The sequence below is a fragment of the Lates calcarifer genome, linkage group LG19 (genome assembly GCF_001640805.2).
Source record: "Lates calcarifer isolate ASB-BC8 linkage group LG19, TLL_Latcal_v3, whole genome shotgun sequence".
In the NCBI taxonomy this organism is placed as follows: domain Eukaryota; kingdom Metazoa; phylum Chordata; class Actinopteri; family Centropomidae; genus Lates; species Lates calcarifer.
Genome location: NC_066851.1, coordinates 14,139,340 through 14,164,228, shown reverse-complemented (window position 1 = coordinate 14,164,228; position 24,889 = coordinate 14,139,340). Strand labels below are relative to the sequence as shown.

General features: G+C 40.9%; 1 protein-coding gene across 2 annotated transcripts; it reads left to right on the top strand.

Moving 5' to 3' along the window:
* Positions 1–202: 202 nt before the first annotated feature.
* On the top strand, positions 203–24,719 carry cnksr1 (connector enhancer of kinase suppressor of Ras 1). 2 transcript variants are annotated; one of them, XM_018663697.2, is made up of 21 exons: positions 203–430; positions 1,708–1,865; positions 4,382–4,584; positions 5,043–5,127; positions 12,141–12,182; positions 12,323–12,442; positions 14,736–14,795; positions 16,308–16,376; positions 16,586–16,714; positions 17,831–17,943; positions 19,288–19,433; positions 20,102–20,277; positions 20,390–20,423; positions 20,625–20,800; positions 21,026–21,099; positions 21,536–21,607; positions 21,973–22,043; positions 22,529–22,590; positions 22,671–22,761; positions 23,132–23,316; positions 23,470–24,719. In XM_018663697.2, exons 1-21 carry the CDS (start codon positions 379–381, stop codon positions 23,908–23,910), a joined length of 2,559 nt encoding a protein of 852 aa, XP_018519213.1. In that variant the 5' UTR covers positions 203–378; the 3' UTR covers positions 23,911–24,719. The 2 variants fall into 2 exon arrangements, with proteins under 2 accessions (XP_018519213.1, XP_018519214.1); XM_018663698.2 differs by having other exon boundaries at positions 206–430; positions 23,135–23,316.
* Positions 24,720–24,889: the final 170 nt, after the last annotated feature.

The window sequence follows — 24,889 nt, the reverse complement described above, 5'->3', positions numbered from 1 at the left end:
TAACCACCACAGGACCTGCTCGCGCATTTATCGTGCAGATGACGTGACTGTGCATGAAAGTAAAACTACGAGGGAAGTTATGAAGCCTTAAAGCTGCAGCACCTTTTTCTCGCACACTATCTATTCCTCCAGGTACAGGGGGTGGGGTGGGGGGGTTAGCAGGAGGGAGGGGTCTTTGCACCCAGGTCGAGCCCTTACAGATTTCGCATTGGCTGACAGCAGGGGGACTCACTTACCTGTACCTGAGAGAAGGAGTGCCATTCGTCATCGTCCGACTCCAAGTCAGGATCAACTTTTCCTTCTTCCAGCAACCCGGAGAGGTAGAAGTCGGCCAGGAAGACTGGAAACTGAACGAGCGACTGCAACAGGACTCCGAGCATGGAGCCTATAACGTCGTGGAGCGAGGAGAGAGTCAGCGAGTGGCTCCAAGGTGAGGAACATTATTCGCGACTTATGTTTTCTCTCTCTCTCTCTCTCTCTCTCCCTCTCTCTCTCTCTCTCTCTCCTTGATCACCTCACAGGTATAGTAACTTTGGCTCGGACGGTAAAGTCAGAAATAGAAGCGCCGCCACATAAATCCTCTTGGAAGTGAAAGGTGGAGGTGGAATGAGGAAGTGGCCTGAGAGGGAGAGGAGCAACAACAGTCTTGTTCTGATCAGTGTCAACACCTGAAGTAGTATCATCAGAAACAGCGTACACGGCTGTCTGCTCTCTACTTCACTCACCTGATTGATTTATGTCCTGTCTCGCCCAAAGGGTCATTTTCAGAAAGTATACTGCTCATTATAACCGTACTATTACTCTCTTATGCTGTTATATAAGGAAATGTATTAGAATATCGGCCTACACTAAAGTTAAGCCATTACTACTACTACTACTACTACTACTACTACTACTACTACTTGTTTCAGTTTTACTGCACACTTCTACTTAACACTAAGAGGGAGATAATGTACTTTATACATTTATTCAACAACAACTGTATAATTACTGGTTACTTTACAGATTAAGATTTTATATAATAAAACATATCGTCGGTGTATGTGATCGTATGTGTATGAGAAGTGTGCTTCCTTGTGGTGGATTAAAGTACCAAACAGTATATAAAATACTCTTCCATAGCAAAAAACAAAACATTGAAGTACCACTTACATGTTAATACATCAATAATAATGATGCAATTGTAAAATAATTTAACACTGACAGGTGTCATTCTGCATTGAGCACTGTTACTTTTGATACTGTATACATTTTGTTGTCTTCTATACAAATTAGTATTTATAGTGTGGTATTGCTGTTTTTACTGATATAAGTGATTTGAATACTCCTTCCACCACTGGCTATTACATATAATAACATATTTAAGCCTGTTTATTTTGAAGTGGTCATCATTAAGAAGTCATTACTTCTAAAAAAAAATGAGAAGATGTGGCATGCAAGTAAATCTCTTGTGTTTTCCATGCACATTTTTACTTTTTTTTCAGACCGCCCAATATTGCCCAACACGCAGCAGAGCAGATGTCTTTTTTCCTGCTTCATACTTAATTCAGGATACCAGCAGCCCTGCTGATTTAGTCCACGCTCACCCTGCATGTCTCTGCCTGTACATGCATGTGTTTTTCTGACTATGTGGTGCTTCCATTTGTACTCACGCCTTGCATATGGTTGACGTGTTTGTGTGTGTGTGTGTGTGTGTGCCGTGGCCAGGTCTGGACGCCCCCCTGCATCAGTACCTGGTCTCAGAGTGGCACCTGTCAGGTCTGGATCTGCTACAGTTGACCACTCAGGACCTGGAAAAGCTGGGAGTCCGTAAGATTGGGCACCAGGAGCTCATACTGGAGGCTGTGGAGAAACTCTGCTCTCTGGTGAGCGACGAAGGAGGATCACATGTGTTTGTGTACTATACGTGTCCATAGCAGTGCTCTGTGTATCCAAGGCTGCTTTGCTGTGTGTGTGCTGTGGAGGGGATGTGTGAGGAGAGGATATTTACTGAGCAGTTATCATCTGGTTTTGTTGCATTGCTGTGTACGGTCTGATACTCGAGAACGGAGATGTATGTTTTTCTCTTCTATCGCTGTTTTTAGATCCTGCTCTTGTTTGCCCAGCAGAACCAGCAGCTGTTGGACAAATCCAGCCAGAATACACATACAGCTGCTTTTATTGCCATACAAGTCCTGCTTCACTGAAATACCCAAAGCCTTTAGCAACATGCATGAGTTTGAGTTCATTTCTCCACTTTTTTATATAAATTCACCTTAGTCAAGCATATCACTGTAAAATAGATACTTTATTGTTTCTAGCCAACATCAAAGGACTAGTCATGCTTCAACTGCAACCAAAGCAGATTTAGAATGCAAAAGCCTGCCTCTAATACTTTACATGCAAATTTCTGCTAAAGTTTGCTGTCAACTAAAAAAACACTTCCGCCTCCCCTTTGATTCTCTCCCCTGTTTTTTTTCCCCACTGCCTAATTAATTTTCCTCCCTGTCCAATTTTGAGAGGGAGTTTTAGGACACTTAAATAGTTGCGTTGGTGTGTGTGTATGTGTGTGTGTGTGGGGCGGGTGTTTGTGTGTTTTCAGAGTGGCCTTTGTTTCACTGGAAGGACTAATTGAGCAGGACAGTGCTAGGCAAGATTCCAGCACTGGTGGCGTAACAGCCTGTGAACATCAGACTAAAGCTCAGGCTGCTTAAACTGCCTGTTTAATTATTGAATAACTGTAATAGTGATTGAAATAGCCATTACAGCATTAGCAGCTCACCCCAAAGTCTGATTGAATGATTGTGTAAATACGTTTGTGAATAAGGTCTTCTTGCAGTAAAAGCCTAAATGCAGTTAGTGCACTTGTGTGACATAAGATAAGATTAGAGCCCGTACACATACACACAGATTTTACCTTAACTACAGTGTGGATGTGTGTGTGTGTACGCATGTGTCTGCTTCGCTTCCTCTCGGTCCTGATGCTCCGTGAAGTGCTAACACTGCGCTCATTCATTAAAACAACCATCCGATGCTCACATGAAACAGACCAAACACATTCAAGTGCACAGTTACATAATTAACAACCACAGTGCTGAAAAGGCCATGAAAAATTCATGGCCACTTGTTGACGGAGGATTGTTCCGGCTGGTCGACGCCTAACTACAAAAGCTCGAACGGTCCAAACCTCTTGACCAGAACATGAGTGGGTCACGACAATAACCTGCTCCGGCTTCGGCGGCTGTGGAGAGTCACAGTCTCGCTCCACCAGGGCAAACAAGTGTGATGACAGGCATACGGAAAGAGACACCAGAAGCTCTGTCTTGTTAAAAGTTATCCCATTTTTATTTAATCCCTTGCTGCAGTTTGATTTGTTAACTGTGAAATTATCAGGGTTGTAGTACCTTTATAGGACTGAAAGTGTTTCTAACATGTCTTCCCTCACTGATATAAAAAGGATTGATAAAATATAATAACACAATACAATTCAACAGCACCATAAACTTCTCTCTCCAAATTGATCATAAAGGTCTTTCAAGATGTGAACATTATATCCCTCAGGAGGGGAGGATTTATTGCAGGACTGTTGTGCTGGACTATATTAGTTTTAGCTAGGTGTACCTAACACTGTACTAATCTGACAACTGAGTGTAGATGAGAAGGAAAGTGCCTCTTACATTCTTCAAAATTCATTTTGACAATGGGTACGTTTTTTTTATGTTGTTAAGATACTGAGCATAATGAGATATCAGCATTATGATGACATGACATGATGTTGGCTCAATAGATTTTACAGAAACTACTTTATCACAGTACAGTCTGTATTCACCTATTAGCATTAATATAATTGTCAAGCAATTATGACTGTATATTAAGATGAAAGAGCAGTCTCCACTTCCTCCCATAATATCACACATACGGGCACTGCCATCTTGTGTTGGTGATGTTATTTTGAGCCAGAGTCTGCACAGTAGTGACTGGGTGGTGGAGCTTTAAGGGCAGGGTCACACCCATACACCCGCTTGACCCAACCATGTCGTCAACCCTAATACAGTCATTGATTTCAACATATGCAATTTTTCTCTCAAGAAAGATTAAATTCTACACTAATATATCCAGTAACAGTACATACATCAACACTATACCGCAACAGTATACAAATTCTGCACATTCTACACAACCTTTTTATATGCAAGTCTATGCACGCAACCTATATCTCAGACAATTGTGCTATTCATGCAATCACAGCGTATGAAATGGCTCTTAAACACAAGGCCCCTACTTTCTGTGAACTGTTCAGGGACAGGAAGAGGCCATAAAACACAGATTATGTACAGTGTGAGAGGAATTTTTTATCAACCAGTTGCCTGTGTGTGTGTTTTGGTGTGTTTGCACTCTCCAGACCTATGGTATAGGCGGAGAGAACCTGCGCAGTCTGACAGAGAAGCTGCGCGCCGTCGCCCACACCCTCCAGATGGGCATCCAGAGCCGCTGGCGCCTCAACAGCTACAACGGACGGAGCGCCACCAAGCTGCCTGTCGGAGTTCTGCAGGTTGTGGTGGAGCTCATCACCTCTGCCAAAGGACTCTTCTCTCTGCTCAACAGGTTTGTAAAGAGAGAGTTATCTAACTGTTATATATACAGCACTTGAAATTCTGTTTTATGCTGCAGGTATTTTTTTTTTTTACCCAGAGATGTTATCTGCTGTGTTTTATAAAAATAGTTCTGGCAGTAGTTTCTGTTGTTGTAGACTTTATGTAAAAAGGATGACTGTGGGCTGAAGTCATTTCGGGGTGCAGCCTTTACTGTATATTGGAATGTTTTGGTGTACGCACTGACCCTCTGTTTACATGTTGTCCCTTGTTAAGAAAGCTGATCCCTGCCCCATACAACTCCATTCTGTTTGCAGTCGTTTCCATTTTCTCTGTGTGTGACTTCCTTAGATCTCTCTCTTTGTTCATTTCACCTGTCACCTGTGTGAAATTAAATCATCATACTTGCTCGCAGTCAGTCCTTGGAGTCTCTATCCAAACTTATTTGAAATATAATCCCTGTCTTTCCAGGTATCAGTTTTTCCAGCTCAGTGGATACGCCACCGCCCAGAACATATTCAGCTACTGCAGAGAGCTGGGAGAAATTGTCCACAAGGTTGGTCCATTTACACCTTTAAGCAATTAAGTACATAAAACAGCAAAATAAAAAATGAAAATGTTTCCCCTTTATGCATACTGAATGGCTATGTGATAGTTACATAAGTACATTCTACTGCACATGTGTTCTTGAAAATATTAGGTGTTTATCTTAAGAGGAACCATGCACACGAGTAAACTATGTGTCTAGTGGTTATTGTCATGCACACTAAATTTCCAAAGAGGAACTACAACCTGTTGGGCGATCAGTTACTCCTTTCTAAATCAACTCTCCAAACTGCAACAAGAAAAAAACAGGAGCAAAAACATACTCCCTGCTCTTCAGTTTAGCCTCAGTAATGCATTCTTTATCTTTACATTCCTGGCATATTTGAAGGCGGCTGTACCTTGAAGAAGTGTAGGTCGACAGGATTGCCAAAGAAGAGAGGTTGGATTTTGTTTTGTTTTTTACCCCGTCATAACACTATGACATCTCTGAAAGGAAAGGGAGGAAAAGGAATATTCAGAAGTGGATGAATGGAGTGTGTGAAAAGTTCTTTGCAGGTAGGAGAGCAGACAGGCCTGGATATGTTGTGGTGCCTAGGGGAGGAAGGGAGGGAGGGGAGAGGAGGTGAGGGGAAGGGCAGAGCGAGAGGCAAAGGGGGAAGGCAGAGGGAGAAGGAGGAGACTGAGAGAGGGATCGAGAATGACTTTTGACTCCTGGGCGAGTGTGCGTTACTGAGCGCTCAGCAGAGAGCAACAGGCAGAGAGAGGGACACCATTAACTCTGACACGGCACTGTGGTGACACTAAGAGATAAAGAGGATGACTGAAGTGGAGAAGACAAAAAGAAGATAGAGCTACAGAGAGAGCAAGAGAATGAGGGATAATTAGAGAGAGGCAGTAAGAGGTGCAGGGAAGCTGTGGGTGAAAGAAGAGGCTCAGTATATAGAGGAGTTTATATATAGCCAGCTCTGGACGCCTGCCCGGCACGACAGGTACGCTTCTCACCTCTTTGACTGGATAATTCTCCACAAGGTGATGCTGCTTTTGCTGCTTTTGCTCTTTGCTTTGACTGGTTAAAAATGGCTCAAGCCTACTTATATAAAACAGCAAGTGTATTTTCTGCTCGTTATTCAGAGTTGAAAATCATTCAGTGTGGATTTTTTTGGTTGATAATAATGTTAGAGATCATTCAAACATCATTTGAGATATACTGTACTAACCATATGAGGATGTTTAGCCATGCACAGGAGTTATATCAAGCTTACAGGACTTCTGTGTGACAAGTAAGAGTCGTGGTCTCTGTGTTGGTGTATAGTAACAGTAACATTTTTATTATGGACTTGGGGAAACAGAGGGGAAGGAAGGAAGGATGGATTTCAGAGAGTGATTTAGCTTGCTGACTCTGATCGGATGTTTTTGCCACGATGAAGTGAATCAGATTTGGACCCGTCGACTGTTGTTTTCATTCATTGTCTGCTCCAGAAATATGGAAGTAGAGCACTTAGTGAGTGATTAGTAAGTTAAAACCTTTACTGCTTTTGTCGCCGGTCTCTCTCAGAGGTTGATCATAGTTTGGTAATGACTGGCTATTGTTTGCTCAATTCCTGTTTTTGAACTTCGGGCTGCACTTTTGTGTTTGTGCATGCAGGTGTTTTAAAGGTAAGGGTAACTGTCCATTAAGAAGGAGTTTTAGATTTTGTCCAGTGAGTTCAGGGTCATGTAAATTCATTTTTGAATGGATTCACTTGTCAAAATGACGTCAGTCATTGAAGTGAACGGTGGGCGGCTCATTTTTTGGACTTCCCCTGTTCTCAAACTTCACCCATTGAAGTTTTGTGTGAGTGTCCAAGGTTTAAATTACCACATGGTATCTAATTCACAAAGCAGCACTGGTAATGGATAGGGTATACTCTTCTATAAAACCTACATATTACCTGTTTTTGTTTTTGCAGGTGCTGTGTAGTTATTAATTAAGAAACCTTTGGCAGATGAGCTAAAAGGTCAGCTGTTTAATAGACAAGAGAAAATGAGAAATCCTCAGGCACGTGGTTCCATCCATCTAACTGTCATCATAGTATTATCAACCTGCAGGCTGTGCAGAGGAACACTATGTTTCCCACATACTTGTAGCACTGTACAGCTGAGTCACATTGCATAAGCTCATGTGTGTCTCCATACCATACCCCATCAAATCAACAGCATAGCGTTTGTTGTAGCATTCATACAGTGTTACACAGTAGAGTTAGCTCATAGGTAATTGAGGCTGGTGTCATCCCCGCCCCGTGACGCTCTGTCAAGAGGCCACGGCTCCATCATGACGTCTTTTTCTGGGGAACTGCGTCCACATAAGCTACACCACATCCTTCATGCCAAAGAAAGGGCTCTTGTTTCCTGTTTGGCTGTGCGTGTTTTGAAGTGTTTGTGTGTTTTCTTCTCACTCCCTGAGGGCGATCAAGGTCAGTAGTCAGCTGGTGTTGTTGGGATCCCACACTGGAGTTGTCAGGTCTGGGCTTCACAGTAGCACCCGCTCAGTCTGCCCTGAGCCGGCTGAGCAGCAGGCAAAGTTCAGGAGAGAGGGAAGTAGAGGGGACAGAGGGAAAGAGAGAGGGCTGCATGAACTATGAACTTGGATTTGGAAGCAAAATGAATTGGGAGGCGCTACATTAGGGTATGAGTTTAACAGCTTTTCTGTTGCAATATCTAACTTTTGAAGGTGACTTTGACATGGTGACATTATAACTAAGCCATTTTAATATTTAACCTCCAAACCATTTTAAAAACTACATGCCTCTGAGACAAATCCATGACTGTTTTTTTCTTTAAAGGGTGACATTCTGGTTATGTAACATTTTTGTTTGACAGTGAAGATCAATGAACACTTGATCAACATGTTCAATGATTTTGAGCTGCTATTGGATGACTTATTAAAAATCATTAGAGGTTCAAACAAAGGCAGGACAGATTGGCAAAAGGACAGAAAAGATGTGACACATGTGAGCAGTCAGAAGTGAATGACTAGAACTTTTATTATTTACGGTTCTAAAAAAGAGAACACAAGATGCTTACGAGGCTGAGTGGAGTTGTAAAAGGCAAGAAAGACAAGATGGACAGAAAATGAAGAGAGAAGGAGATGAGGAGCAGGTGTAAAAGAGATCTAACATAGCTACAGTGTGTCTCCAGTCTTTTTATAGCAAGTCTGTGACCTGCTGGCAAATAGAAATATCTCCTGGTGAAGTCAAAGTGTATAAACAAACTAGGAGACGTGACAGGGCTTGACTAGGCAAGGCTTTTGGTTTATATGGCTTTGATATATTGTGTATAATGAGTTGCAGACAACAACAAAAACAATGGAATCTGTTCAATTGTGTGTATAATCAACAGTCTGTGTGAACATACGTGTACCTTCATGTGTGTTATTGCCTTTTTTTAGTTTAGTGTTAGTTTCAGCCTTTTTGTGTATGTGTGTCCATGCGTGGCTGTGTACATTCTTGTTGTCTGCCTTTTTTTTCTACACACCCACATAATAGCTTGTCTTTGTTTCCTAGACAACTATGGAGAGCTGAACAGCTTTCAGGCACAGAGCGCTGCTGTAAAGTTCGCTCACCGCCTGATCAAGCTGCACACCATGCTTCACAACACAACACGACACAATACAACACAACACAAGGCAGCTCCACACAAGACCTACTTTTAATCAAGTGAAGCAGATGCATGTTCCTTGTCAGTGCAGCAGAATGCAATTAAATTAATACTTTTCATCTTTAATGACAACACAGCAGGTCCCTGTTGTGATTTTGTATTAATTTGTATTGAGGTAACATGAATCTAACTGCAGCTCAATTTGTGTTGGATTGTGTAACATTTATTGTTACAGTCCACAGTTTGATTGAGGCTGATCTGTAGCTATTGCAGTTAATGTGAAGTGGAATAATTAGTTGGCAGAGAAGTGAGAGTGGTTCATCTCAACAGAATCTGCACTGTTAAGACGAGACAGTTTGGAAATCTTATGTTGCAAAACCTGAGGGGTTCCTGTAAAAACAGTAGAAGTCGTTTTCATGTGAAGTACTTTAATTAACATCTTATTGAGAGCAAAATAAATAGAAGGGCATGCAAGTGGAGCATGAACATGCTGGAGGCTGTTGGGAACTCATCTCCTTTCCTCTTCTGTCTCCTCTCTCCCCCTCTCCTCCTCATGTCTCTCTGCCTCAGCAATGAAACACTTTGACCTCTGCAAAGGCATCATATGCTTCATAAGTTTCATATGTTTCATATCTGCATGTTTGTGTGCATCGAAAAATACCATGTAACTGTATATGGAAGTTAAAATTGATGGGAATGTGCTAACAGATATTTTTTTGAATGAGCAGTACCGCATGTTTTTTGCTTAATATTTTTATACTACATGTGTTTGGACATTCTTAGCTCTTATTTCTTAGGTACTCCACTTAATTACTTCAGAAAGTGATGATGTGTGCATATATTTGTGTTTGTGAGCATTCAGACACAATGTCTCTTTGTGTTGACAGGTCGCATCCTCACTGTGAGAAGTGTTGGTTTGCGCTCTCTGTTTTCCCACCACACCCTCCTGACATTACATCAGTTTCATGGTAGAAGTGTACCTGTCGCCCACCTCACATACACGAAGGTGTCATTTCCTGTTCTGGCAGAGTTAGAAAAGAAATGCAGAACAGGCTGTGGTGTTGTGGGAAAGCCTCCCATGATATGGCCCTAAACACAACAGAAAACAGGTGTGGATGTTGTATTTTTACTGTACATCTAAGAGGCATTGGTGAAATGCTGAAAGAGGTTTTACAAGAGACGCAAAGGCAGAAGTGATAGTATAGGTGTGGTAGAAGTTAGCAACAAGTTTAAACCTCAGCTGCCACTTGGAACGTGGATCTAGCCAAGTCATAAACGAGTTTCTGTCCAGGGTTTTAACCCTTGTTTCATTATTTACCAACAGGCTTAAGTGTAATTGTGAATACTACTGTCTAGCTGACTCTGGTAGTGTGATCTGGCTTTACAGCAGTTAAACAACATTCATTTTATCCCTAGTGGATTGGGTTTATCATAACATTTACTTTGTCAATCATTAGAAGATATGCTAAATGTTTTCTAGCCATACTAGTGCTATGGCTCCAGGGTTGGCAACACTGTCAGTCAGTCGGTTGCTTGTTCCACTATTTTGGTCCAGACATCAAATATCTAATTCGAAGCCCAGTGACTTTGATGATTTTGACTTTTCCTCCAAGTTTAAACATGCAGTTCATGTGTCAACAACTATTGGAAGGGTTGGCTGTTAAATTTGGTACATAAATTCTTGTTCATGATGAAATGTAACAACAGGTGAAACTGTTAATTTGTCAAATACGTTTAAGACTAAATGCCTGCGAAACTAATAACATTCCCAACAGCCTCACCTAATTGGTGTTTAGTGCAAATTAGTTAGCAAATAGTGAACACCACATGTGTGTACCTGCTAACATTGGCTAACATTGTAATTGTGGTCATGTTAGTATGCTGATGTTAGCATTTTGCTCAAACCATCACTGTACTTCATACTGCCTCACAGAGCTGCTAGCATGACTGTAGACTTAAGTCTTGGTTTAAAAATCTTTCTTGTTATTGCCCTATGTTTCTTGTGGTGTTAACATGTGGGACAAAATGAATCCTAAATTTACTTTCAAATGCATTTACCCAAGACTGTTTGCACTGATAACAAGTTTTGGTCACGTTAGCAAAAGCCTCCACTTTTGCTCCTGACTCCCCTCAGTATTTTACAAATATGTGTTTATAACTGAACCTGTGTGTGTTTTTTAAAGTCAAGTTTCTTCTTGAAGTTATCTTTAAGTATCTGTTCCTCATTAAATCTTTTCTGTGTATGCAGTGGATGAAGCTGTCAGTGAAATTAACTAGCTAGCTAGCTAACTAACTACTAGATAACTCTAGTCACATTAGCATACAACCAGTGTGCTAAACAGTCTACTTTGCTCAAGTAGGGATCAAGATAAAGATCTGGACATCTTGATGTGTTTATACACAACATTTTGCAGTGCTGTCTTTAAGCTATCCATACTCAAACAAATACCAGAGGGCAATATGACAACACACGCACAAAACAAACAGACAGGTTGTCAGAAGACAAGTTGAACTGACCAGCAGGCATGACAGAAACCTCTCCCAGTCGTACCCCTCCTTCCAGCCTTGTGTCATAGTCTTTAATTAGCCCAGAAATCCAGCAGTGTTCACTGTTGATCCCTTGTTACATTTCACAGGGATTAGTTTCCCCTTACAGTCTTTTATGTAATACACACATCACCAGGCATTGCAAATTAGCTTATAGCCAGTAACGGTATGTGGCATTAGTCTGTTCAATAAATATTCAGTGCTGTGTAAACATCTACCTCCTCTCTCTTAACCTCTCATCATCCTCCTTCATTCAAAGCCTCCCCCTCATCTCTCCAGCTCTGAGGCCAGCTCAGTTGCCTCATAGTAATGCCTGTATGAGCATAACCCACACTTTCCTCCCAGAAACCAGAGATTAAGTGGTTTAGTTGGACTGTATTGGTTCTATTAACTGTGACATTGACCACTGACTTCCTGCATGTCTTCGTATGTGAATACTTGCATACACATATTGTACATAAAGTGTGTGCGCATGTGTGCTGGTGGGGATTAGTGTGAATCCTTGGATTAGGTGGACTTTACACAGTGTTAGAGGTGTCGTTCTCCTGCTGTACTGGTAATTCTGTAGACTATTTGTAACAATGTATTTATTCATCTCTACAAGAGTATTTCTTTTATAAAAGCCAGATAAAACACCACTAGAGGACTGGGATGATGGCTCTCTTGCCTCTGGATACCTGTGGCCTTTCACTTCCTGACTCATGCTGCGAGGAGGAAATAGGACATGAGTTTTGAGTCAGAGTGTCCCATTTCCACAAATCAATACTAGCATTACATACTGTAGGCTGCTGTGGTGTCATTTTGGTATTCTGCTCATGGCATGTTTCACTCATCCAACAGGATACCACTGTCTATGAAAAGGAAAAGGACATCATTTCTGTAGTAAGTCTGCTAATTATTTGTGTATTTTTTGTCTGCTTTACTTTATGCATATATTGAGAGTATGCCAAATTTATTTAGTGTATGCCTAATAAATTGTAGTCTAAACAATTGCATAAATTGTGCTGTGTTTCAAACGCCAGGGCCGTCAGTTGGTGGCTGTGTGCGATGAGATCCTGAACTCCAGCCCCGAAGAGCTTCTTACCCACACTGCTCAGCTCGAGAGCGTTGACCTAGTGCCTGTGTCACCTGGTGATCAGCTGGTAAACACATCTTTCTTGCTCTTTCTAACTTTTGTTATTAAATGTAGACCCAATGAAAAGCCTTTTTTTTTTGCACCTAGGCAGATGCTAATTCTGTTTAGAATAGTTCCAACACTTTTACTGTGATCATCAGAAGAAACAATTAGTTTGATAGGAACTATTTTGATAGGAATTTTACAAGCAAAAATACCAAATATTCTCAATTGGGAAAATTTACTTACTTTTCTTTGTCATATGTGACAATACAGTTGATATTTTTCTGGGCTGTAGTTTTAACAAAACAAGCAGTATAAAGAATTAATCTTAGGCTTTGGGATTGTTATTTATTTTTTTTACTATTGTCTGGGATTTTTTTAAATTGAACAATTAAAATAATGAAAATAATTGCTGGTTGCAACTCTAAAGAGAAGCACACTAATATTAGAAAATAATCATTGTTTTCTGCCTCACTGTTATTATCTCATACTGTGTACAATTTTGATAGTAGTACTAGCAAGGTGTCATTTTGACTTGAAAAATAACAATAAACCTACTGTTAGTGGGCTGCTGCCCTCTGACACAATCTTTCGAATGTTTGACAAAATCTGCAACACATTTTAAATTCAGTATTTATTACATTCAGTGACTGTGCTCTGTGTAGCCATTTTAAGCTCTTTCTCCAGAGTTCTACCTCCTCACTACTTTCCTAAGCATCTGTTTATCATCTGTTCATCTCATTTGTGCAGCATCTTACCTCTCATTATCACCATCATTTTTTACATTTTCTCCCCGCTCTATCACTCCACCAGTTTCTTGACAGTCAACTCTAACTCTGTGACTCATTTTCTCTCACTCTCTCTGTCATTTTCAGTATTCATTTTCTGCCTTCATCATTGCCTGGAGGTTTCCATCATCATTTGGTTCCACTCATCACTTCTTTCATCTAACTCAAGGTTCTCAGTGTGCCCACTTGTGTTCTCTCTGCTTTCCCGAAAACCTTCTCTCAAATCTAGCTGTTCAACTTTCTATTCCTGCCTCTTCTTTTTTGTTAATGACTTATCTTTCAGTTGGTACATTGAGTACAACAATTATAGCTCTCTTCTTTGCCTGTTATCTACATCACCTTGTGTCCTTTTAGTTTTTGTTTCGAAAGAGCAATTTTGTTCAGTTCATTTGTCCAATTTCCTTCCCCTTTGTGTCCTCAGCCCATTAGGTGAAAGCTCTCTTGTTAGATGATAATAGCTGTCCCATTTCCTTGTGCTCATTCACTCAGTTGATTGGCCCTCCAAATCATTGTCAGTATGTTGTCTGTACAGAAAATATACATGTCTAGTCCCACTCCATCACCATTGATGCATTTTGTTTGTGTCTGTGGGTTGCTGCAGGTGTGTAAAGGGTTTTAGCTAAACTGTTGAAGGTAATTCTTGTTTTATTGTTCCTGTAGTGGAACTGTGATTTTTTTTTTTACAAATGCAGTCAACATCCAGCAACAAAACCTGATTATCCCCAATTGACAGAGAAATTGTTTGGATCACATGACCAATAACGAGGTTTGCCCTCTGAAAGATTGACAGTAAGTGGAACTAAAGGCAGAAGGGGAAATGAGAGGCAGGAAGAATCATAATTCGCACTGAAAGTTCATGATGTAAACATGAATCTAAAAGTGCAAACTAGTTTTTCCTCTTTTAGTTTCCTTGAATTTAAACATATCCCAGTCACAAAGGAGAGAGTGAATTTCTGTTAATTGTATCACAGAAATATATGCAATATTAGGACATGATTAACAATAGTGATTCATCCCAAATTTGTATACAATGCTTGTAAAGACGTCTTACTATAAAGACGGGAAGTAATGTTTTTTTACTATTTCATGAAAGTATAGAGGCCCTTTGTTCTGTTAAAAACAGATATTATTATTAACATGTTGTTTTTATGAATGATAGGAAGGAATAGTTTCTCAGGCTCTGCTCTTTTCAGTGTTTAAATCTGCTCATGTTTCTGTTGTTTTCTGATGTGAAATGTATTGATTACGTGATCAGGGCTGAGCTGGGGTGTGAGTAGTTGGCTCTCCCTATTCCCATTATGACTTAAAATAATCAATCGGGGCAGGCTGATGGGTAATTACAGGCCGAGCCATCAATACATCTGGAGACAGACATCGATATCTGCACAGAGAGAGCGATGTACGTTATGATGAATCATTTTGACTCAGTGATGTGACATTTTGTACGGCTGGTACATGCAGGTCTATGAGTCTGACATGTATTTAACATCTTTCTGTCCTCACCCCCCACCCCCACCCTCTCTCTCTCAGGGGATTGAGATAACGTCCACTGGCTCCAGTAACCACTACGTGACCGGAACTGCTGCTGAGGTCAGGCTCTCTCATTCACTTTCCTTCATTCACCGTTGACTCACAAACCACACGGAGTTAACCATCACAGCCATCTCAGGGCTCTAAACCAATCCTCAGAAGAGCAGCATGACTCAAACCTCTGCTCCTCTTGAACTTTTAACTTCAGCTACAGTTTGTCTCTTTGCAAAAGCCCCATGCAAAGAGCTTACATCCAGAAGAGTTTAGGGCCTTACAGTGTTAAGTGTGGTGCAAGAACACCAATGTGTCAGAGTGTAGCAGGTTAAGTTATGTCTCCGATGTCACATTTTTCTGCACTTTCACACTTTTTCTACACTTTCACACTTGTTGACACTTCTGCTTTTGCTGAACGCAGACATTGCACTTGTTTGTCTGGGTCTCTCATCTAGAAGGAACTGGTATTCAATTTTTAGCTACTATATATAAAGCAGAAGTAAAGAAGAATTATAGGTTTTCCCCTCTGCTTCAAAATCAACCCTCGCCTATGATTGTGGCAATTCACTTTTCATTTAGTGGTTGTTTTTCGGAAGCAAGAAAATCACTATACAATGATGTCTTTCTCTTCTATGAATTCTGCTCTGCACAGTGGAAGTATGAAATTTTAATTTTGATTCATTTATCATGAAGGCATGAGCTCTGTACCAGGCAGAAATCCCCTTGGAAGTACTTTTGTGTGACACATTATTTTTAGCTCTTTCTTTCACTGCTTTGAAATTGAGACCAATCTGAGCTCATGTGCTGCAAATACATGTATTTATAAATACCTACCTGAAGCTGCTTGTTCCAAATGCTGTTAACAATCGGTGCATGACACATTATGGCTAACAATATGTTGCAGTATGTGTATAAGTTGCAATGGGTGTCTGCCATTTTCATATTTATGATAAATATATTCATCGTAGTTGACTATTAAACTGGATAGAACCACAGGGGAATCTAGTATATTGGATTTATCACATTAAAAGTGGTGAGTTAACTCAGTATGTTGGTTTTACTAACTTAAGTTTAAATTGATTTGGCTTTTAATATACATAAAAGCTTCTCTGGGAAAAATGAAATCATCCAGTTGCATGATTTCTATTTCTGAGAAACCCAAAGATCACTGAGATCAGGGAGTTTGGTAAAATAAACAAGCGAGCGATGGGAAGATGAAGGAGTATTTATCAGCCAGAATAAGGAGGGCTTGTAAAAAATGAGTGTGAGTGTAGCTCTCTCTCCTGTGGGACTGGGAGATGGAGATGTTATTTTTCCATGATGTCAACAATAAAGAGCCCTAGATTGTCCTGCTACTGCAGTTGTTTTACTACAAAAACACACAGATGTACAACACATGATCGTTGTACTACTATACAAACAGATAGCACCTGTGTAATCATAATCAACCTGGGCACTATCAGTGTGCTCACAAAGTCATTGTTCCATTTCAGTGGATCATCTTATGTCATACCACAGGTTATTGTGCACAGTATTTGACAGATTTTGTTCTTATTTGTGTTGTTTCTCCTTTTGCAGCCTTCAAATGACGTCTATGTGAAGATCTTGGCCGGTGACGAGGTTATTCAAGTCAACGACCAGATAGTGGTAAGTGATATATGTGCACATGTGTGCACAAGTCTGTATGTATTTTGCTCCACTGCACTGTATATTTGTCTTTTGGGCTTTATGTCAAACTGCAGATTGTCTCAGCTACGAAGTAACTCGCACACAAAGTTCTGTACATTTACTGTCCCTGCAAAGTGTCTGCATCAGTTATCCTCATACTGGAATAATCACCTGTGTCGCTGTATCAGGTGGGCTGGAGCAGAGCAAATCTTGTGAAGAAGCTACGGGAGAATCCGAGTGGGGTGACTCTGGTCCTGAAAAAGATCCCTGCATCACTGCGACGCAAAGACCAGATCCAGCAGATCTCCTCCACCCAGGTCAGGGATCTTTGAACTACCTTTTTAATTTACAAAGAAAAGAGTGATTATGACCAAAATGTTAAAAGAAAATGTAAAACATTTTAGCCGCCAGAGCCACTTTCAGAGTTTTAGTTTTGTTAACTCTATGATTGCGTCAGTTGCTCTCTCATCCATGCGTCACACACAGTACCTTCACCACCAACCTCCTTTGGACAGAACAATGGGAAAAACTGCATGTCACCACTATATACCAATATCCATGATTACTCATGATGGGGCCACACGGAGACTGGAACATTTTTAGGAGGGGCATTTTTCTTGTTTCTCAGTTTCCTCACAAGCTTGTGGGCTTGAAAACTTAAACTGGAAATTTGTGAAGCCATTAGAAGAAACCCTGGGCTGACAGTTTTATTGTTGCATACATGCAATTTTAATTATCTACCGGTCAATTTGAGTTTAAGATAATTGGATCCAGGGTTGAAAATCAAATCATCCTTCAGAAACTGGATTGTTACATACATGTCAGGGGAACTCGGACTTTCCCTTTCTTGGGAATCCTCTCTTTGATTTCCGTTTAACATCACCCGGGATTTGTTTCCATAAACACTTGCACGGTTTCAGTAGTCACTATGCCGACTGTTGTTTGTCTTTGAGCTACACGCTGAATTGCACACGGCATCTGAAAGCACACACACACACACACACACACACACACACACACACACACACACACAGACACTCACACTCTGAGCATTTCACACCCCCTTGTGACCATTACCATGTTAATCTCAGATCTTGTGGTACAGGGTGTGGGAGCACACATAAGGCGATGTGAATCAGCTGTGTGTATCATCTCCTTATTGCCCTCACAAGATGCCCTGCTTTTAGCAAGAGTTTCACAGTCTGTGAGTGCGCTTTCGTGTGTGTGTGTGTGTGTGTGTGTGTGTGTGTGTCTGTGTTTGTGTCTCATCTCCTGAGCCGCAGAGTGTGCAGATGGAGATCTGAGGAGAAGGCATCATTACAATCCACATGACATCCGTTTCTTTACCCCTCCACTAACCCCTGAGTAACCACACACGCACAGAGTTGAGCGTGCACACTCACATGCTTATATTTCTGCTGTTTTCTTTTCAGAAAGAGGAAGAAGAGAAAGAAGAGAAGTCAGAAGAGGAGGAGGAAGAAGAGGATAATCCAAGGCACTCCATATTTGAGAGGGTAGCAGCTTCTGTCAGGTCCCTGTCTTTCAGGTGAGAGTGTAAATTAGCTTTTTCTCTAATAAGTAAGTCTGAGTACATCAGGCCCTTGTGGGCAACAGTGGATTTGAATATGATTTTTCTTCCAGTCATCTTCCCTGTCCTTTAGGTCAGAATGTAAATTAGCTTTCATGCTAAATTGTCTTTTAGATGAGAATCTCGAAAATCTATCTTTCTTGTCCAAAGAAAGTCGTTTCATGACCTGAATGATTCATATGATCAAAAATACATTTATGTACAGTGCATAAATGAGCATAAATGAATGGTGTCTTGAGGAGGTTTTGACCACTAGTAGTGCTATAGAGCAATGTTTTGATGAGTGGGCCCCGGTTTTGTTTGTTTCTTGTGTAGATGCTGAAGGTAAACAATGAATGTAAAGGTACCTTTAATCGTAAAACAACATACATGTCCACAATATGCAAAATCAGAAATTGCAGATAATTGCAGAAAATCGTTAAAAGCAAATCATCTAGTCATTCTTGCATCTAGTGTCTCTCATCACAAATATATTCTGTCTTGAATATGAAAATTAAGCGTTTCAATTTCACAAATTTTACCAGTAAAATGATCTGTGGGAACTTGCAGTTTTGTCCTCATCAGTACGCAGACAGAGTGGGCTGGACATGAGTTTGGTTCACTAAATTACCAGAGATTTACTCAATACAGCTGAACCTCCCACAAACCCTTTTGACCTCGTCAATCTGCCAGGAACCGGTAGGTTTGCGATGAGGTCACACTGCAAATGCCATAAATTCCACTACGCACCCATAACCCACGTTTGACTGGAAATGAGAGAAGAAGGAAGAGATGAGGGGAAAGATGAATGGACAAGGGAGTTTTGGAGAGATGAAGAAAGACATAAACAAGGGGAGGGGAAAAATAAGAAAAACGGGAGAGGGGAGGAAAAAGTGATGGACAGGCGAAAAGAGACAGTGAGAGCTGATGGAGAGCAGGCGTACTCTGACAAATGGAGGGAGTAGGCGGGGATGGTGCACTAAGGTTGTAAATAATCCTGTCACGTCCTCATATACTACAACTCGATTCTAAGGAACAAAACAAGCAGAAACTTTATACTGCTACTATATAGAGTCATAGTTCATCCTTTCTAATGACAATACAGGTCATTTATACTCTTTACATTACTATGACCACAGGTTTCACTTCATACCAATATGTATGTCCTTTCTTTGTCAAGCACACTTCTGTGTTTGCTTATTGTGTATTTTTCTGTAAATTGTGTGCTTCTTGATCATCAAATCTCAGATGTCGTTGCCTCTTAGAAGCGCCTGAATGCACCAGTGAGTTGTTGTGATCTGTGTCTTTGTTTTCCCGTTACAGGAAAGCCGTTCACGGGCCAGAGGTGAGTCAGCAGCCTACGGGACAGGAGGAATCAGAGTTGCCCTCTGACAAGGAGATAGAGGGCAGTCTGACTCTCACTTCATATCAAAACCAACAAGGGGGGTTGTCACCACGGTCCGCCTCAGGTAAGAAATGCACAGTGGAGGAAATCCAGGCCTTTTTCAAGATGTTTTCTTCCCTCAAAAGTCTTCAGTATGTTTCAGTTGTTAAAGCAGGATATTGGCTGGAGCGTAGTGCGGAGAGAGTTCTCTAAAAAAAAGGGGTCTTTGTTAGAAAGATATGAAAACTTAAGCCGCCTAAATATATATCTTTTTTTAAAAATGTTTAATAATGTAAAGAAGAAAGTCATTATACACTGTCTGCAGGTAAAAATAACAACATACCATATACATTTGCCACTATAAGGCAAAATGAAATAGATCCATCCCCCTGAAATGTTACATATAGTGAAGGAATGTTCATTTTTTTGCCTCAAATGGTGTACTAATATTCAAGTGCTGATGAGGTGACAATATTGGCTTTCATTGCGCTGTGACATTAAAAGGATTAGAGACTCTGACCTCACACAGATGAGATGCCAACAAATCACAAAATTCTCTCTTAATGGAAAAGTAGTCAGAGTAATTGCTAGCTTAATGGATTTAATAGCATTTGCACAATGAACACAGGTGGTGTTGATTGAAGATAAGAGCATTTGATGTAAATCGCTAACTGCTGACAATTCAGTCTTTAAAACGTGTTTTAAACAGTATTCGTGTTACTGTCATTTAACCGTCAACACAAATTTTCTCAGGGGATTGTGAGAGTTTGGAAAGTTCCAGGCTCTCCCCAGGTCTCCGCAGAGACCGGTCGCCGTCACCCAGAAGTCCTTCACCCCTGCAGTTTGGGTCATTCAGGAGTTCTTCACCTCAGGGAGTCAACCAGGAAAGAGGCAGCGTCAGTTCCTGCCCTGAAATGGTGGGACACACGGTGAGAAGAAAAGAATAATGCTCTCTAGTAGAAATTTTAATTTGAACCAGATTAGTTGATGGTGTTTGTATTAAACTACATTTGAATGAACTCTGTCGGATTCTCTTTTCAGGGCAATAAAGACACTAAGAAGAGCTCTACAAAAGGTAGCATTTTTTCATTGTAAAAACACCATAATAAGCTGAACAAAGCCAGGTCGAGCTAAATTCAGGACAGGGTTGACAAGAGCCTGGACCAACTCAAATGGGCCAGAGCAAAATGAGTTCTAATTAAAAGGCACAACCAAGAACTAATACCTTGTTACACTCAAAAACTGAGATCTGCCCCTGGATGTCTTTTCCTCTCAGGGATGACGACAGCTCTGAGCCGGCGTCGCGTGTCCTGCCGTGAGCTGGGTCGTCCTGACTGCGACGGCTGGCTGTGGAAGAAGAGAAAGGAGAGCAGTGTATTCATCGCCCAGAAGTGGCAGCGCTTCTGGTTTGTCCTCAAGGGGCCTTCACTTTACTGGTACAACAGCCAGCAGGTAGGGAATATGACAGTAAGAGCAGTGTGTTTAAATATATTACTGCAAGTAAGACTTGTTGATTTATTCTGAAGACACAGCAGGGTGTTAACAATTTGTTTTTGAATTAACAACCATTTTGTATGACTAGGAGTCAAATGTGATATGAGCTTTACTCTTCAACTGTTCCTCTTTCCTTTAGTCAGTTTAACTTTGCTGAAATGTTTTTTTTTTCTTTTTCTGCAGGATGAGAAGGCAGAGGGTTTGGTCAATGTAGCCAGCTACAGCATAGAGAGCGCCGGAGAGCATAAGAGAAAATAGTAAGGATGAACTCAGTAATGGATCATATTAACAAACTTATGTTTTATCTAGGAATATACAGGGCTTTGTAGTGTGTAGATTTTATGAAAGATGAAGTGAAAAACTGGTCTTTTAGTTTGAAACAGAAGCTTTATTGTACGCATGCACAGTGAGCGATCTGTTTTGGCTTCGTGCAGTAGTTACAGTCATGATGCAGGAATCCATTTTCTCTGTTTTCAAAATAAACTGTTATGGAAAAAGTGTATCTCGTATCTCACAAATTCATGGAATCCCACTACTACTAACAATCGTGAGGGGGTATGAGACTTCATTTTGTGTTTATGTGTGTATGTCTGTATGATTAATGTGTTTTAATTTCACTGTGACGACGTTCTCGTACTCTGAGATTCACTTCATGTTTGTGATCCCCCCGTCTCTCTGTTCTCTCTCCACCAGCGTGTTCAAAATGTGCCACCAGAGGTTTCAGAACTTCTTCTTTGCTGCTGAAAATGTCACAGAGATGAGCAAGTAAGTCTGCCCTGTCTTTCCTCTCTTTTGTTTCTCTCTCTTTTTTTGTGTAGTAATTCAAGTTCAGCCACCAAAATTTAAATTCTTACATAAGTAACCAGCTGCAAAATGCATCTGTACAATAGTAGGCTAAGGACTGTAAAAGAGATTTTAATTGTGCGGATCTCGACGTGCACCAGCTCCAATATAATGTCATCATTCATTCATTTTTTTTACAAACAGTGAGCATGAAGAGGCGTTAAATCACACTGTAACAGGTGTTGGTCTGCACTGCCCCCTACAGGTGGCTTTTTAGGGACACTGTGTTTGTGCTGTCATAAGTGTATTCACATGTATTCACTTCATTATCATTTTGTCCTCTCCAGATGGATTAACTGTCTGATTACAGCCATACAGAAACACAAGAAGTTCCATGAAGGCCCTCATAGTGAGGAGGGTAGGTTGATGTTCTCCCCTTTACTTTTATCAGACACCTAATCCCCATAATGTATGCATTTACAATGTCCATTTAGTGATTTGTCTCGTCCAGAATTTCTTACACCGGCACCTCTGAGCATATATTACTGGCTAATTTAGCAACACTGCACAATGGGCAAGATGGTGGTGCTTCTTCCTCCACGTCCATTATTATTTTTGACATCAGAACACCTCATACTTATTCCATTATCAAAGATTATTAAAGATTGTAGACTTATTAATCTATGGTCACAATAGTTTCAGCAGACAGAGTCAAGTGGCAACATAGGAAGAAGCATAATAACTGTTGCTATGGTTACCTGCATTTTGAGATATGATTTTAACCATGTCCTGTCAGCCAATTAAAATGAATCGGAGAAGTTGAATGTAGTACATAAATGTTGTCAATACACTGTCACGTACTGTACTGTAATGTCATTAACACCTGTGTTAATTTGTGAACAGAATGTTACAGTGAGACAGAATCAGAAAGTGAGAGATCTCCCTCACCCCGCAGAAGAAACAAGGTGACATATATTTACACATACACATATTTACCATCCAGAGAATCATTCAGATCATAATGTGTTGTCATTATGTGCCTCAGAAAGTGCAGTCCAACACTCTGCCTCGCCCCAAGGGGAAGATGAACAAGGTGCCATTATCGACTCATTCAACAGGGGGCAGCAAAGGAGCAGGTTTGTACTCTTAGTCTCTTGACTCCTTCCTTGCTCTCTCTACAGCGTTCTAATTTTCTGTCTCAATGACTAATTTCTTTAATCCGTTAGGGCTGAGTCCCATTGATAGATGTTTTAATAATTTGTGTTTGGAAAAATCTGCTTCTCCATGACATGTTGTTTTTTTGACTTTTCCCTGGGGATATTTTTGTCCAATCAACCGTCCACAAATGGATACTTAATTACAGTTTTGATGTGTGTGACGCTGTCAACCAAATCCCACTGCCCCATTTTAGATTTAATTCCATCTCTTTCCCCTGTCACTTGTCATGTCTCCACTTTAACTTGCCCTTACTCTGCTTCCTCGCCTGTGTTTCTTGTTTCTTGTGAGAAGGCACCCCAGAGGATGAGATGGGAAAGATGTTAAACAACATAAAGGAAGGAGGGGTCTCTCTGATCGGCCATGAGCAGCCGTTTACACACGACCACTTTAGGAAATCATTCATCCGACGCAACAAGAACCCTGTCATTAATGAGAAGGTGCACACACTCCGGGCCCTGCAGAGCACACTTAAGGTGAGGAGAAACATCAATCAGACAAGAGACAAGGCAGCATCATATATTTAACAACATACTGGCACAGGATGACCATGTCACTCTGCTACATTCACCAGTCTTAAGATCCTATAATTTCTTTGCTTTCTCTTCTCCTCCTTGTTTGCTCTGCAGGCAAAAGAAGCAGAGTTGCAGCAGATCAACAAGATCTTGGAAGACTCTAATCTGACAGCCTCAAAGTACCGTCAGTGGAAGGAGCAAAATGAGGAACTAGTTCAAGAAATTGAGAAACTGACCGTGCTCAAGGCCCCCAAAGGAGGGGACGATGCTGCGGCTCAGGACACGCCTGCAGAGGAGGTTGCCTGGGAAACCGTTGCCATGGAAACAGCCAGCACAGAGACGGAAGGTGCGTACAGACTGAGCCTGAGCGACGGGGAGCAGTTGGTTGACGCGGAGCCGTCCGACGTCCTCCTGGAGATCCCGCAGGGCTCTCCATCCCCAGAGACCAGTCCAGTGTTAGAACTCTCTCTGGGATCACTGCAGGATTCAATAAACCAACAGCTGAGCGAGATGGCGGAGAGTGGAGACGGCGCCGAGAACTACTTCTACATTTAAACCCAATTTAAGCTGGTCTTAACCACAGTCGCACCGCTGCAGAATTGCTGTGTTTACGAAAAATCAGACAAATGGAAGATGCTTGCCATGCAACAGTGTGAGAGGGGAGCATTTCACCATGTCCTTTACAGACGTTCTCCTGAAAGGAATAGTAAAGAATTGCCACTAAATCATTGCTTTAATCAATCTGTCAGTGAAACGCATCAGCACGTACTTGTTTGTCTTTTCCCGTAGGAAACAAAATTTAACCCCGTACTTGCTCACAACAAATATGACAAGTTTACAAGAGAGAAACGAACAATTTGCCAAGTGTCAATCTGAGCTCAGTATATATTTATGGGATTCTAAGGCTGTTTTTGTTCTTCTCATGATAAGAAATATCAAGTTGAACTTTTCTTAGAATTCAATAAGAATTTGTAATATAAGTCATGCTTTGTAATGTGATATGTAAATACAGTTTTACTATAAATACTGTATGTATGTGTTTATTACCTTAATAAAGGTAAAGATTTGAAATATTTTGCACAGAAAATTCACTTCAGAAACACTGTTGTTTTTAGTTGTTTTGTTTTGTTGGTCAAGGTTATGTCCCTTTTCGAGCCTACCTGTGTACCTGTGTGTGCCTGTGTATATGAATCATATGGTAGAGCTGTATGACCGTTCTGGTTCAGTGGTTCCTTATTGTCCAAGTCTGCCACGAATGCAGCAAAACAAGTGAAGACACCTCAAGTGTTGAGAGTGTCCGATGTGACTCTGCTCCTTTTCTCTGTAATCTCCATCAGCTTAATAAAAAGGGAGGGAGACGATCACCGAAATGTGTTGAGAAGTTCTACCATTGTGTCTTCAAATTAATTTGTGTGCTTGTCTGCATGTGTATGGACATGTGCGTTAATTTGAGACAGCAGATAAATACATGTGCATGATGGCCTTGGGTTCGTGAATTTCAGCCTTTCAGACTTTTCTTTGTGTCCTTTTGCTC

Excerpts from the sequence above, each read along its gene's own strand:
- cnksr1 (XM_018663697.2), top strand. The coding sequence starts at position 379 with ATGGAGCCTATAACGTCGTGGAGCGAGGAGAGAGTCAGCGAGTGGCTC. Across the intron at positions 16,715-17,830 it reads AGCAGATCTCCTCCACCCAG|AAAGAGGAAGAAGAGAAAGA; the intron begins GTCAGGGATCTT and ends TTTTCTTTTCAG. Across the intron at positions 23,317-23,469 it reads CCCTGCAGAGCACACTTAAG|GCAAAAGAAGCAGAGTTGCA; the intron begins GTGAGGAGAAAC and ends TTTGCTCTGCAG.